The sequence below is a fragment of the Pipistrellus kuhlii genome, unplaced genomic scaffold, assembly GCF_014108245.1.
Source record: "Pipistrellus kuhlii isolate mPipKuh1 unplaced genomic scaffold, mPipKuh1.p scaffold_m20_p_9, whole genome shotgun sequence".
In the NCBI taxonomy this organism is placed as follows: Eukaryota; Metazoa; Chordata; class Mammalia; order Chiroptera; family Vespertilionidae; genus Pipistrellus; species Pipistrellus kuhlii.
In genome coordinates, this window is record NW_023425595.1 from 24,889,598 (window position 1) to 24,906,131 (window position 16,534).

Consider the following 16,534-nt stretch of genomic DNA (forward strand, 5'->3'; position numbering starts at 1 on the left):
TCTTTTTTTTTTTTTTTTTTTTTTTTTTACCTTTCCCCTCGTTTGTACAGCCCGGCGTTTGGCACACAGTAGGTAAAGCTGAACGGCTGAAACTATTCCTTGGCGACTTTCTGCACCCCCGGGAGCATATACCTCACTCATCTAAGCTTCCCGACCGGCGGCGGCGGGTTTGCAGGCGTCTCCGCGGGCTCACCGGCTCCCGCCACCGCAGCGTTTGAAAACAAACAGCTGTGCACACGTTCGGGACCAGAAGGTGGCCCTCGCGACCACTGCCTTTCGTGGAACCCCGGTCGGTGAGTGTGCCCCCAGCTGAGTCGGTAGAGGCGATTTCGGAGTGTGCTCCGTGGAGGAACGCGCTTTCCCTGGACAAACTCGGGGGATCCCAGGGCTGTTTCTCTAGCTCCGGGCTGCTAACGAGGCCCGCTTTTCTCTAACGGGGATAAGAAGTCGAAGGGAGAAGACGTGGGTTTCACACTCAGCGGGGGGGTCGGGGGTGTTAATCATGATGATCGCAGCCGCGCCCCCAGACCGAACACCCACCGGCGCGGCGGCTGCCTTAACTGCCGGAGCACGCGGCGCCCCGCCCACTTCTGGGCGGGGGAGAAGGGGGGGGGGAGAGAAGCCACCATTCTCGCGAGAACGCAGCTCAGTCTCGCCTCTTTGAACTGCGGGTTCTCGCGAGAAGAGGATTCGGAGCCGGCCAGCAACCTGCCGGGCGGCTCTTAGTGGCCGCGGCCGCCCGAGTGGCCGTCCCCACCGGCACCTCCGGAGGAGGCCAGTGGAGGAGGAAGCGGAGGTGTCACCGGCCCTGGCGTTCAGCCTAGGCCCTTCGTGGGCATTCCCGGAGGACCACAGGTTCGGGGGTGACTGGGCGCCGCTGTGGGGGGAACTCGGTGGGGGCGGTGCCGGAGGCTGGGCTCGGCGGGGGCTCTGGAGGAGCAGGGAGGGAGGAGGGCGAGTCTGGGCTGGAGAGCCGGGCTGGTGTGGCCGTGGTCTGGGCGGCCCCCACCCTGCCAGGGGACCGAGGAGGGTGGGGTTCTGGGCTCTGGTCGCTGGCACCCAGTTTTGAGAGGCCGGGTTGGGGCTTGGCTTGGGTCCGCGGTGCTGTTTTGGGATTGGAAGCCCGGAGGCCTTTCCCCCGGGGTGAAGGCGGGACCCTCATGCCTCCCTCCCGGGGCTGAGGAACCCCGTGCCCCGCCCCTTTCCTGTCGCCCCCGGACACCCCGAGGAGGGCGCATCACAATAGGGGGTGAGGCGGCCAGTAGTCTCCCTTTGGGCGAAGAGGAGTGAGACCCTAGTCATGTGTTGCTTGGTGTTAGGCTGTGGTAGCATCACGTGTGGTAAAGCTTTTTTTTTTTTTCTCCCAAAACTTGCATAGAAAAACGTGTATTTTCCTTATTCAGATTCAAGTTTCCTAACACCCTTTATCTACCTGGAATGGGGTGCGGGGAGGTGAGACACCCCTTGGTAATGTGTAATGTGGGGGCAATGTGACCATCCTTGGTCCTAAGGATTTCTTACTTTTGAGTCCCGTGATGAAAAGGCACAAATTCAGACACGCTAAAGACAGAGCCTCACCTGTTTGTCACTTCGTGCATTTAGCATGCAAAAATTATTTAAATTTTGTGCATCTTGAAGCGTCTTTGTTTGTTTTAATTTAAATTTACAAACAATGAAGCAGCATGGTATTGTTGATGTTGTTTGGACCATTGGGTACCTCCTCCCCCGCCCTAACTACACAAATTTGGTCAACACTTTTTTTTAGAGAGGAGGTGAGGGATACATTTTGAATGAAAGAGACTGTAAAAGCGGAACTAAGGGATATATATATAAGGAATGAAACCCGTAAGGGCCAACAAATATTTATTTTTCTGTTTTTGATAGCCCAAGCATTGAAAATGAGGACCCCGTTTGTTGTCATTTCAATAAAAGCAGAAAGCTGTTGAAAATACTTGGGGAAGGTTTTTTTGATGGTGGATTACGGCTGTTAAAAAAGTGTGAGAGACTTGTTTTTGAAGGTCTAAATGTGTCTCAAGTGTTTCTAACATTGCTCAGTTTGTGACCTAACTGCCCTGTTATACATAAAGAGAAAGTGGGAAGGGTGGGCCTGAAGCTTTGAGCTGGTAAGAGGAACCATGGAGTAATGTGGTCTTCAATCAGGAAAAGCTTCAGGTGTCTCAGAAATACTTTTTGAATTCCTCCGCCAGTTTTTCCCTCCCTCCCTAAAAAGCTTTCAGGTGGGCTTTTTACTTTCTGTATTCCACTCTTCCGGCAGTCTGAATTTTTCTTTCTCACCCTTCTAAGCCTTATGAGATTTTAAAATAATTAACTATGAAGTTGCAATCTGCTATGGTCTGCTTTGTGGCTTTTTACATTTAGGTGACTTGTTTATGAATAGCAAACTCACATGCCTTTAAGTACTAGGCAGATGAAAATGAAAATGAGTGAAATGCACTAGAGAGTTTATGCCTCATCTAGAAGGGACATCCAGTTCTCAGGCCCACTTGATTAGTACCTACATGAATACGGGGCCAGAGATCACAGGAAATCTAGATTTTTGCTTGAAGCCTCTTGATTTAAAAAAATACTGACCATGAATTAAAACACCTGGAAATAGCTTTATGTGGCCCAACCAAACCCAAATCTGTCAATAGTTGTATCCTGTTTGTCATTTTAGGACCTCTGATATAGGTGAGAATTAATACAGTTCACAAAAAAAAAAAAAAAAAAAAAAAAAGATTTAAAGCAAGTATGCCATTTTGTTTGGAATTCAAATCTAGGAGGGCTTGGGAAAAAATGTCGTGTCTAATAGAAAACAGAGCCCTGGCTAGATTGGTTGGAGCTTGTCCTGTGCACTGTAAGGATTGTGGGTTCCATTCCCTGGTACTGACATGTGCAAGAGGCAACCGATTTATGTTTCTCTCTCACTTCCTCTCTAGAATCAGTGAAAGTATGTCCTCTGGTGAGGATTCAAACAAACAAAACAGTATAAAAAAGTTTAACAGCTGAGTTTAATAACCTTTAAATAAAGTAGGGCAAATTGAACTGGTCCTTATTAACATTGATTTTATTTTATTGATTTCAGAGGGGAAGGGAGATCCAGGAGGGAGAGAGAGAAACATCACTGATGAGAGAATAATTGATTGGCTGCCTCCTGCATGCCCTCAAACTGGTGTCAAGCCTGACCTGGAATTACGCTGTGACCTCCTGGTTCATAGGTCGAGCTCAACCTCTGAGCCATGCCAGCTAGACCTTACTAACATTTTAACTGGAAATAACCAAAAGAAAAAAAAAAACTTTAACTATTTATGGTTTAGTAACTCATGGTTCCTAGCAGAGATAATTTAAAGGTATCTTGTAAGGAAATTGTTTTATTGAGAAGCCCTTTATTGTACTTGCAATTAATGGGTAAAATTAAATCCAGGAGACCCTCTTCTACTCAGCTATGGTTTTGAATGTTTAATGTATGCTATACCATCCACATTTTCCCACTAATTAACTGTTACTGGAAACAATTTTGAGTCCTTGGAAATTCTTCCAGGATTCGTAGGGTAGGGAGCAGGGAAGGGTCACAGGATGGAAAGAAAAGGGGGAGAGTGTGTGATGTGAAACAGGCACTCATGTGTCTCTTTTAATTGCCCATTAAAAGATTAATTTGGATTAAACTATTTTTTCTTGTACTTTGGTAAATTAAACACAGTGCCTTATATATAGTAGAATTTAATGATTTTCTTTTAAAAATCACAAATAGGTTTTTTTTATTTGTCACCATTAAATGTCTGAATTTTAAACAGATTCTTGGAGTGGAGGCTCATATCCCTCAGCTCATTCAGCTTTAGCACCCATCTCATCCCCAGTAGCTTTTCCAGAACTGCTGCCTTCACCATGAAGCTCCATGAGTTTTCCCAATTCAAACTTGGGCTTCTTCAGCATTTTGACTTTTGTGGAATTGAACCCTGTTGGGTTAAGTCACATTTACTTATTAGTATGAAGTACGTTAATTAATTCATACTTAGTCGGACTGTGGAGAATGGAAATATAGACATCAGACCTAAGAAAGAAGTGGACTGTAGGATGCAAGGTCAGTGTCTTTTATTGGGGTAAGGGTGAGAAAGGCTAGGTGAGGGAAAGATTTTTGAAAAGGAAGATAAAACTATTAAATACCTTTCTGTCTACATTGCAGTTTTACAAAGAGCTCTACTTTTTATGACTAGATTGATAATAACTAATGCAAAGGCTATACAAAGAACATTAGATTTTAGCTAAGCCAGGACTACTTTGGGGAGTTTGCAACCTTCATTTTCTTTTTTTAGCCTAGTCTTTACAGGTCAAGCTAATCGAATATTTTCATCAAATCCCTGTCTCTCTGGTATAAGAAGTGAAATAGGAGCAGATTATGTTTGAATTTGTTGTATATTTATGGAAGTTATATTTGTTTAGGGGGAGCCATCATTTTCCTCTCTGCTTGTTTCTACCATGACTTGTGTAAACTAGGAAGTTTTTTCTGATAAGTATCTTTTCCCCTTCTTTATAATGCCCTCAGATGGCTTCCTAAGGGAGAATTAAATGAGGTTAAGAGGAATTTTTTATACAGTGCCTCCTGGATCTATTTTGGAGCTCCCAGTTCTTAGGATATGCATTTCTTTATTCCTCTAAAATTTAGAGTCTAAATGGTAGATTTATTTGAGCAAACTGGACCCTGTGAGGAAGAAGCAAATGCTTCTAAGTTTAATTTACAATTGAAATTAATTTGATCACTGGTTTCAGCCGTATTTTTATCTTCATCTGACTCCTTTATTACGTTGTTTCTTGGTTGGTTATGAACCCATCATAATGAAGGAAAAGGTTGTTATAGATGTTCATTAATAGAGGAAGAACTTACATTTTTTTAATCTTCTTGGATAGAATGTTTGAGGGTTCAAGCTAATGGCTTGCTGTGGTTTAGTTTAGCATCCTTGAAACTGAGACCTACCTTGCTAAGTAGGTAGTAATATAGAATTCTGAGATAGAAAGTAAGCAATTGGCATTCAAAGAGATGCTCTCTAGGACGGATTAAGAGGTTGGTAAATGTTAGTTGCAGGCTGTGGGAATACAAAGAGATGAGTACAGTAGTTCCCCCTTATCTAGGGGAAAACATTCCAAGACCCTCAGTGGATGCCTGAAAGCTCAGGTAGTAACCATGCACGAACGCATGCATGCACGTGCAAGTGCATACCTGGTTACATGTTTTCTGTTCATGTCTTCCACCTATAGAATTAATGCCTTTTTCATCTTAACTAAGCACTTACCATGTACTGTGGCCATCATTTGCAATATGAGGTGTAACAGCATGAATTTCTTTTTACTTCACAATTTCATGGATAGGAGATTTCATTTTTACTGCAGATTTCAGCATGAGTATTTTTCTTGAGAATGTTCACTTTTTTCACTTAAAGAGTACTTTATGGCTTTTCTTTGGCATATCTGAATTGCTAGCGTCACTACTCTTGCAGTTTGGGGCCAATATTAAGTAAAATAAAGGTTATTTGTACACAAACACCAAGATACAATCACTCTAATAATCGAGAAGGCTATTACTAACTGATTAATGGGCAAGTAGTATATACAGTGTGGCTGTGCAGGACAGGGATGATTCATCCCAAGGATGATGAGAGGTTTCATCACACTCAAAACTTATGAATTTCTGGAATTTTCCATTTAATATTTTGGACCAGGTAGTTATTGAAACCATGGAAGGTGAAACCGGATAAGGGGATGGAGGGGGAATACTGTACTTGGAAAGAGGAAAGATTTTATGTCTAATATATGATCTTAAGTCACAGTAGATTTCTTAAAATTGTAATATGCTGAAAGCTATCTTTGTCTTTAAAAACATCTTTTTTTATAAATTTAATTTTATTGTTGAAAGCATTGTAGATGTTTCCTTTGTTTTTTCCCATTGACCCCTCCCACCCACTCCACCGTGGACCCGCCCCTGGCAGGCATTCACCACTCTATTGTCTGTGTCCATGGGCTCTGCATATCATTCTCTCTAATAAACACCTAATATGCAAATTGACCAAACTGTGGAATGCGGGTCACTGTGACGGGAACTGACCACCAGGGGCAAATGCTCAATGCAGGAGCTGCCCCTTGGTGGTCAGTGTGCTCCCACGGGGAGCACTGCTCAGCCAGGAGCCAGGCTCAAGGTTGGTGAGCACAGCTGCAGTGGTGGGAGCCTCTCTCCGAGGCAGTGCTAAGGAGCAAAGAGCTGAGTGGTGAGCAGTGAATGGGCGGGCAGTAAGGAGTGAGGGCTCTTGGACTGTGAGAGGGCTAAGCCTGCAGTCAGACATCACTGGAGGCGTGCCGGGCTGAGGGAACAGGCCCCCTTCCCCCCCAGTGCAAAGATTTTTATGCACCAGGCCTCTTGTGTGCATATAAATTCCCTGGTTAATCACTTCCCACCCATCCACTCACCCATCCATGTACTTTAGGACTCTGAAATACATCAGTCTGTTCCATGTAAAAGCATCTTTATCCTTAATAGTTTATTTTTCTGTTTAAAATGTAAAACATCTGATTACTTGATATTTTTATCTTTGTAGTTGAGTGATCTAGTAGAATTTTTGTCACAAACTGAAATTAACATTTGTGGGTAAGATTCTGTCATAGTGATTCTCTGATTGTAGTATTACTTGATTAGAAACTATGAATAAAATTATAACCATACTCTTCTGCTTGGAATACCTTATTTGGGATCATTTAGATCTGGGTTTAAAGCCAACTTTTAGCTTTCTGACATAAAAGTTACTTAACCTTCCTGAAGGTTTTATTTCCTCCCAGGAAAAGTGGAGATATAACATAATTGTTAAGAGTTTAAGAATGAAATGAAATAAATATATATATATATATATATATATATATATATATATATATGCTATGTAAATAGTAAATTAAGTATAATTGTTAACATTTTGTTCTGATTTATTCTTAGAAAATAGCATTCTGCCCAGTGATCTTGAAACACATCCATCAAATAAATTTACATTTATATGTAGCTGTTTCATTTAGAGGGAACATATCTGGTCTAGTAATAATTAATGTCGTTTTTAAGCATTCGTTTAAAATCTTGCTTGGCGTTGACTTGTATTGACATAACCTTCAAACACGTGGTATCTACAGAACGTGTGAAGTGCAATTAACAAGTTTTGCTTGAAAAAGTTTGTGTTTGGTTTGGTTTTTGTTGCAAAACTAGGGCTAAGAAGATGGCGGATGAAGAGCATATTCGGCACTGCATGCTTTACGAGTTCCAATTAGGAAGAAAAGCAAGTGAGGCTGCAAAAAACATCTGTAGTGCTCTTGGTCAAGATGCAGTTAGCGCCAGAAAATGCCAGCGTTGGTTTGAGAAATTTCGCGAGGGAAATTTTTCCTTAGATGACAAGAGTGGTCGAGGCCGTGTGTCCAATTTTGATCAAGAAGCTCTTCAAGCTCTTTTGGTGCAAAATCCTCAAATTACCCAACAAGAGCTTGCGACAACTTTAAATTGTTCACAAAAAACAATTTCCAATCAATTGCGTGCACTTGGCAAAGTCCAAAAGTTTGGAAAATGGGTTCCTCATGAGTTGACCGACAACAACCGTAATCAAAGAGTCACAATTTGCAGTTCGCTCCTCTCTCGTCAAAACCGTTAGCCGTTTTTAGAGCAAATTGTTACCGGAGATGAAAAATGGGTGCTGTATGTTAATTTGAAAAGGCGGCCTCAATGGTTGGACAAAAATGAGGCTCCGCAGCCCACGCCAAAACCTGACTTGCATGTGAAAAAAGTGATGTGTGTTTGGTGGAATTTTAAAGGAATTCTTCATTATGAACTTTTACCATCTAACCAAACCATTACAAGTGCAGCGTATAGTGCCCAATTGGAAAGGTTAGCCCAAGCTTTAAGAGAAAAAGAACCCGCGCTGATTAACGCACGACCGCATACTGCAAGAATCACTGCTGAAAAACTGCGCCAGTTGGAATGGGAAGTTCTCCCTCAACCTGCATATTCTCCTGATATTGCCCCTTCCGATTACCATTTGTTTCGTTCTTTGCAAAACTTTCTTCTTGGAAAAAAATTTAATAATGAAGAATGCCTCAAAAATGCATTGACCGAATTTTTTGCATCAAAATCACAAGAATTTTACAACAGTGGGATTAAAATGCTTCCTGAGCGTTGGGCACAAGTAGTAGAAAACAATGGCAACTATATTGTTGATTAAATTTTGTTGTATTGTTTAAATAAATTCGATTTAAAGTATTAGAAAACGACATTAATTATTACTAGACCTAATATATGGTATGGAACCTTTGAGTCTGTCCTTTTTTGAATTTTTTTAAATTTAACTTATAATGCTGTTAATGTAGAAACACTCAAATCTGTAAAGAATTTTTGTGAGTTTATTTGAGCCAGACTTTTGACAACTGCCAGGAAGCAGAATCTCAAAGATTGGGATTCTGAGAATGCTCCAGAGAATGGTGGGTCTACTCAAAGGAGGAGACGTAGTTGGGTTATATGAAATCTATTGGTGATAGATAAGAGAGGTGGGAAAAAGCAAAAGGAGCTGGGTGGGGGTACCTCTGGGATTTAATAGAGTAAAATGATAGAGACTTCTGTAGGTGGGTACAGGATACTTAACAGTCAACAATTTACATGATAACAATAACAATGAAATAATTTGTGGTATCTGTTCTAGCTCTCAGGGTATTTGGTTATACTCCGAGGGGCCTGGAAGAAGGGGAAGTTACAAGTTAACCTGACATTTTAGTGATATGTTATTGAGATGCAAAAAGACGATAAGCTCAGTTAAGGTAAAGGTGGTCCTTTTTAGGGAAGATACTTGCCTAAGAGGCAACTACCCACCACAACTGCAGTTAAAGTTTAGTTTCAGACCATACTTTGTGGTTACTTTAGATTTTGTAAGACTGCTATGCAGGCCTTCCTTGAGCTTGTCAGGTTACCATGTGGCTCCTTTTGTCCACAATGTTTTTGAGGTTCTATTTTGGTGTGTGTATCAGTATTCTGTTACCAGATGACATAGATTCTGTAGTGTCACGGAAAAATAATTTCAGGGACACTCATCTAGGGAAAGTTTTAAGTAATAGTGGCAAAGTTTATTAAAGCGAAAAATGATAGTACATTCTTGGAGAGGAACAGAGTGGGCAAGCCAAGTGGTTGCCATGAGATCTTTGTAAAACTTATATTTCTTGGGTTTGGGAAAGAGCAGGGTTTCTTTTAAACTTGCTTTCCTGGATTTTCGGGGGCTTGTGCCCTCCCCCTTTATGGTTGCCCTTTTGGTTCTTACTGCTCATACCACATAGTTTTGCTTCTTCTGGGAATGCACCTAGTAAAAGAAATTCCCTTACCATTTTCTCCTTCCCCCTTTCCCATTAGTAAGGTAGATTCCCCAGGGTGACTTTAAAGTTGTCTTTCCTGCCTACTCAATTTTTTTTTTTTTTAAATACTGGATGCCCAGTGCACAAATTCTTGCACCAGTGGTGTCCCTTGGGGCCTGCAGGATCAGGCCGAAACTGGCTCTCTGACATCCCCCGAGGAATCCGGTATTGGGAGAGGGTGCCGGCCAGGCCTAGAGACCCCATCAGTGCACAATTGGGGCTAGGGAGGTAGGCGGGAAATTGACCAGCTGGGAAGGGACTGCAGGAGGGCTCCAGGGTATGTCTGGTCCATCTCACTCAGTCCCAATCTGCTAGACCCCAGCAGCAAGCTAACCTACCGGTTGGAGCATCTGTCCCCTGGTGGTCAGTGCTTGTCATGTGAGCGGTTGAGCAGTCTTAACATATTGTTAGCATATTTCTCTTTGATTGGTTGAAAGGATTACTGGACTACTGGACACTTAGCATATTAAGCTTTTTATTATATAGGATTTTTATTGGTTTCAGAGAGAGGGGGAGAGAGATAGAAACATCAATGATGAGAGAGAATCATTGATTGGTGCCTCCTGCACGCCTCATATTGGGGATGGATGCCATAACCCAGGCATGTGCCCTGACTGGGAATCTAACCTTGATCTCTTGGTTCATGGGTCCACGCTCAAACACTGAGTCATACTGGGGGGGGCCCTACCTGATGTTTGTTGTTTTTTAATACTTTTATTGATTTTTTTACAGAGAGGAAGGGAGAAGAATAGAGAGTTAGGAACATTGGATGAGAAAGAAACATCTATCAGGTGCCTCCTCCATACCCCCTACTGGTGATGTGCCTGCAACCAAGGTACATGCCCTTGCCTGGAATCAAACCTTGTACCCTTCAGTCCACAGGCCGATGCTCTATTCACTGAACCAAATCGGTTAGGGACTAGTACCTGATGTTTTGTTCTGTTTGACAGAACAATGATGTTTTTTTTTCCTGTGGGGTGACTGTTAAGCTATGTTTTCCTGCTTAATCAGATGTCTGGTTCCCTTTGCTTTCTCCTCTATTGTTAATATCTAACTGTCTACTCTAAGAGTCCTTCTCCTGGGGATTGAGCCTGCAACCCAGACATCTGCCCCGACTGGGAATCGAACCGTGACCTCCTGGTTTCATAGGCTGATGGTCAATCATTGGGCCGTGCCAGCTGGGCAGAGTTTATATATATTTTTTATCATGCCTAAAAATATTAATGTTCTGTGACATTTTTTAAGATCTTCGTTTTTAATAGTCCAGTAATTATTTTTTTGTTAATGATAAGATACAAACAAAAACTTTTAGTTTGCCTAATATGAAGTAGACATTGGGTATCCAAGTGTCAGATTTTGAAGTAATTTTTGATAGTAAAGAGTTTTGATAGAGGAAATGGAAAGCCATTAAACATTTTTAGAAAGATAATTCTCATTATCGCAGAGCAAATAGAGAATTGGAGGGTGGTAAAGAGGTCAACCAGGAGACCTACTGATGGCTGTTTAAATGGAGGCGTGTAGCTTTATGAATGGGAAGCGAAGAACATTTTGAAGTAGGTTTTCTATAGGGAAAACGGGATGTTAACAGGGCGAGGTAACAGTATAAGAACTATCCAGGTAGGAGGGAAAGGTGGGTGAAGTGGTATATGGAGCCATTGATGGAGTCTTTTCCCTCCCTAGAGTGAGGCTTTTTGAGAGCAGGAACAATGTCCGACTTGCTTCAGCCTCTTGTCAATTGCTTGGCATATATAGTAGGTGTTCAGTAAATGCTTGAATGAACGAATGAAAAAAGATCAGTACAGTGTCATTTTTACGGGACAGAGAGTAGTTAAAATAGAAGAGATCATTAGACATTTTAAAATAGTATATAATGTGTGATTTGCCTTTTATGTATTTGTAGTTATAGGTATAGCTTATTGATAACCTTTAAAAATCACTAGCATGTATATGCAAACATAGGCATGTTATTTTTTGATATCTCCAACTTTAATTTCATTTATTTTTATTATGCTTGTATCCCTGATTATTGGGAGTGAGGAGTGGGGATGTTATCTGAGAAATGTGTGGATGGCCTTTCTTTGTTGCTGTTGGGAGTGGGGTCCTTAATGGTATCTCAAGAAAAAGAATTCCCTGAGACTTACATGGAAGGATGAGTGATTTTTATTTACATAAAATTATATTATTGGGTTTGAAAAGTCCCAGTTCCCTTAATTCGGTCCTGAAGGGTGTGCAGTTGGGGATTCAGTAAAGCTAAATGAAAAGCCAGTGTCCAAAGCTTTCATTCCATGGTGGAGCTTGGTCTGGTTTAGCCTTAGACTAACTGCAGTCAATGAGGTGGAGTCGATGAGGTCCATATAGTTGTGGGCCACCTGGGTAAATGCAGGAGTACCAAGCAATCAGGTCCCCTGCAACAGGAGTCTCAAGTGCCAAGTGCTCAAGAGTGAGCTCCTTTTTTAGGAGATTAATGTCTCATCTTTCTGTGCTTTCAGTGGCCAAGCTTATTCTGGCCAATGACCTGTTCCCAAGTGTGACTGACAAATACCTTTCCTATTCTTTTATTTTTTTTAAATCTTTATTGTTGAAAGTATTGCAGGTGTCCCCTTTGTAAGTACCTTCCCTGTTTCACTCATAACTTTACTGAGCATGCATATAAACATGCATCTAAACCGGCAGAGCTGCACAAATGAACTGCCTATACTACTTGACCTTCCTTTATTCATAACTAGGTTAAATTACAACGGTATCAGAGAGAAAGCTTTCACATGGTGATATAACCAAGTTTTATTGACAAATGAAATAGAAATATGATTTTTCAATGGATTTTCCTTTTTGATAGCCTTTATCTGAACATTCTTTAGTTTCTTGTGGCTGGCTATAAAGTACATGCTTGTTAATTTCAATAAGATTGATTATGAAGTCATATTGGAATTTCCATGATGCTAGATGTGCCCACTGTAAAAGGGTGAGAAATGTGAATCTAAATTTACCTTAACCATTCCTTGTGGTTATATTTTTTTAGTCACTGCATCTCATGATTTAGGATTCTTCTTTTCTCAATGGACATTTGTGTCTTGTCTTATTCATAGGGGTGTGTCTTATAACGTATTGGTTAGGAGAAGAGAAAAATACTCTTGTAAAGAAATTTTAATGCCTGAAATAAAATAGTTTATTGGAAGACCTATGAAATAAGGAAAAAATGCTCTAAATATCATTCTACAGAATCTTTATTTTTTTAATGTTGATTTTAGAGAGAGGAATAGAGAGAGAAAAACATTGACCAGAGGGAAACAGCATTGATTGGCTGCATCCTGCACACCTCCTACTGGGGATCGAGCATGCAACCCAGGCATGTGCCCTGATGGGGAATCGAGCCGTGACCTCTTGGTTCCTAGGTCACTGTTCAACCACTGAGCCACACTAGCCAAGGCAAAAAAATCTCCTTTTTAGTAAATATATTTTTTATTTTTATAACTAAAAACTCAAATGAGTTTGAGAATTTTTTTTGTTTTCAAAATAATTTTATAGTTTTTGTGTCATCTGATACAGAGTTGATTTTCAGTTAATCAGCAATCCTTAAGAAAATAGGTTTCTTTTCCAGAATCATTCAGCAAATGAACAGTGTGACATTTGTTTAGCATTTAAATTAGCCATTATATAATTCTCCATTTTTCTGTTATTTTTATTTCATTGATATACCTACTTATGTATTTATTATGTTAAAATCTTCACTTATAAGATTTCCTTTTCATTTTAAAAATAATTGCATCTGTATTTGTTTATTTTAAACTAGAGGCCTGGTGCATGACATTTGTGAACTGGAGAGGGGGTCCCTCAGCCCAGCCTGTGCCCTCTCACATCCCGGGACCCCTTGGGGATGTCCAATTGCTGGCTTAGGCCTTCTCGGACATCCCCTGAGGGGTCTTAGCGCTGCTGTGGAGGCGGGAAAGGTTGCCGCTACTGCTGTTGCACTTGCCAGCCATGAGCCTGGCTTCTGGCTGAGTGGCGCTCCCCCTGTGGGAGTGCACTGACCACCAGGGAGCAGCTCCTGCATTGAGCATCTGCCCCCTGGGGGTCAGCACTTGAAAAATGCTCTGATTGTAGTATTTTATTTGGAAATAGGTCAGATTTGATATTTAGAGATTGCAAACACACACACCAGTTGTTCTGCTGTTTGGTCACTTTGCATATTAGCCTTTTATTATGTATGATAATTCTTTATTGTTGAAAGTATTATATATGTATGTCACAAGATTTTCAATTGTCTTTGTAAAAAAAATACTAAGTAACTATAAGGAAAAAAGTATAAACATAGCAAAATACTTTCTCTAAAAGGAAAGTGTTTCTTTTATTGAGTTCTGAGATAGACTCACAATTTTAATGACTTTATCTTTGCCACTTTTCTTGTGTGTGTGAAATTATACTGCTGGTATACTTTATAAAACTCAGGAAAATATAGTATTTCTTAATTCTGGGTTCCCTTTGAATTTTATGCACATCTCCTCACTTTTATCAAATCCAATTTGGAAAAGTTTATAGAAAATATATAGGTATAGGAGTATCAGGAAAACTTGGTTCTTGTATGACTTAACAAATTGTTTACATCTGTTGTGTGTGTGTGTGTGTGTGTGTGTGTGTGTGTTTGTTTGCAATCTCTAAATATCAAATCTGACCTATTTCCAAATAAAATACTAGAATCAGAGCATTTTTTAAGATGAAGATTTTGTATAATAAATTCTAATTTTTATTTATAATCCTGCCATTTATAAGCTTTGTGACTTTTGGCAATATTGCTAAACTTCTGAGACTGTTTTCTATTCTGTACATAGAGATTATAATACCTACATGTAAGATGATTGTGAAGATTAAATTAGAAAGTGAATGTACTTTAAAGTGTTTACTCCAGTTATTCTGTAAAAGTATTGAGTTTTCTTATAATTTTATATTACTATTATACAAATAAACCATAAAACTCACATATGAGCAGGCATAAAATATATGAATCATATTGATAAAATATTTTTATGATGATTGCACTATAAGGAAACATCAGGATTCTTACATGCTTTATTTGGGAAAAATATTAAATTTATTTAAGGTCTTTAACTTGGCTAAAGAATTAACAGTATTGGTATTTGATCTTATTAGATGCTTTGTTAAGCATCTTAAACTTTTCAGTATTAAGCAATATATTCCAAGTATAATTTCATCTGAAAGAATCATTTTCTAGAATTGTTTTTGCCTTTTTTGCTACTATATTGATGCTTGAAAATGTGATGTACACAGATGGTAAATATATTTACTAAATATAAATAGCACATTATTAAACTGTTGCAGAGTGGCAGCAAATTTAATACAAATGAAAAGTATCTAAAAATACTTCTGGTGTTTATTTTAATCTAACTTGTGGTATTTTATATGTCTAGTATTTTTAATTCTGTATATCACTTTTTAAAAAAATGTCACAGTGATGTCTGAAAGTATTTAAAATTCTGTGACTCTTTTATTCTTCATGGAATAGACTTAAAAGTCAACACTACTTTTTTATGTAGGTTATGGGTGCTACATGTGTGCTTTCAGAGCAGTAGTGAGAAAGCTTGAACTGGGATGGCAGGACGCCCTCATCCTTATGACAGTAACTCCAGTGATCCAGAGAATTGGGATCGGAAATTGCATAATAGACCTCGTAAACTTTATAAACATTCAAGGTAGGTATCAAATATATATTTCTCATATCAAAGCTTTGGTAAAAACCAAACTGCATTTGGTTGTGACAAGTCTTGTCAGAGGATGGGGGTTACAAAATATTATAAATATTTGTATTTTTCCTTAAATAACTTTTAGAAGAACATTCCTTTCAATTTTCTTATATTTGTATGTATTTGAATTTTCATTTGTTTGTAAATATATAATGTTAAAACTCCTTAGTTAAGCCTATGAATAAATGAAATATTTAATTGGGAACTCTGGCAAGACAGTTTAGTCTTTTGTATTTAAAACTCTATTAGGGCCGGAACCGGTTTGTCTCAGTGGATAGAGCGTCTGCGGACTGAAAGGTCCTGAGTTCGATTCCGGTCAAGGGCATGTACCTTGGTTGCGGGCACATCCCCTGTGGGGGGGGGTGCAAGAGGTGGCTGGTTGATGTTTCTCTCATCGATGTTTCTAACTCTATCCCTCTCAATTCCTCTCTGTGTAAAATCAATAAAATATATTAAAAAACAACAACTCTATTAGGAATTTATTTTATTTTGTGAATACACTGTATATAGATTATATATGATAATTTATAGGCTCTTGACAATCTTTGCCTCCATACATTTTTAACTATGAATTTATATTGTGTAGTCATCATGATCCTAATGGGAAAAGCAGTCTTTATGTTGTGACTCTGCTGGATTTATTTAAAGTCTAATGCATTAAGTAAAATTTATTTCAAAAGTTTCAGCTCATTTATAATTTTAAAGCTTTCATTTTGTGCTGTGTTGTGTGGCTTAATAAGGAACACCTCATTTAGAACACTTTATGATCTGATATTTTAAGGTGCTAATTGACAGCTCATAAACCTCATGCTTATTGCATATAAACATGTTTTCATTGAGATTGTGCTTTATGAATATTAGGGGATATTGAACTTTTAACTAATGAATATAAAATTCTCCTGATGTTGATAAATAATATCAGCTTTCTTAAAAAAATAAAAAAATGCTGTGATATGAAATCCATTTTGTAATTTTAAAGAAATGACTCAGGTACTTTTAAACTGTATGTTATATAGCTAGAAAATATGAGTGATACTATTTAAGTCTCCTGACAAGATGTCTAACTTTATAGTGGACTTTTGATATGATGAGATTGGAAAATAAAAATGTTAGGTTAACTTTATCACTAAATACCAATGGTATGAGTGCTTTTTGGTTTGTTCATTTTTTTCTTGTGTGTGTGTGTGTGTCTATCCTCTTCACCTTGTGGCTCTAGTTTTTTATCTCTGTCATGCTTACATGGATAATTATTTGAGATGAAAGAGATACAGGTTTTATCTCATCAAGTGTGAGTCTATATTTATTATATCTGTTATGTTGTATTGCTTATTTTCTGGGGATCGGGCTGAAACCAGCAGTCCAATGTT

At 39.3% G+C, this 16,534-nt stretch overlaps 1 protein-coding gene across 6 annotated transcripts in view; it reads left to right on the forward strand.

Moving 5' to 3' along the window:
- Positions 1 to 278: 278 nt before the first annotated feature.
- Positions 279 to 16,534, forward strand: part of BTBD10 (BTB domain containing 10) — a 54,178-nt gene continuing 37,922 nt past the window's right edge. For 2 of the 6 annotated variants that reach the window (XM_036428351.2, XM_036428352.2), the window contains exon 1: positions 663 to 855. Coding sequence is in view for 3 of the 6 variants with exons in the window: in XM_036428349.2 (XP_036284242.1) it covers positions 14,975 to 15,116 (142 nt within the window). In the remaining 3 variants the exon portion in view is untranslated. Of the gene's footprint in view, positions 294 to 661; positions 864 to 14,960; positions 15,117 to 16,534 lie in introns of those variants that run through there. The other 4 variants (XM_045577743.1, XM_036428350.1, XM_036428349.2 and 1 more) reach the window with 4 other exon arrangements.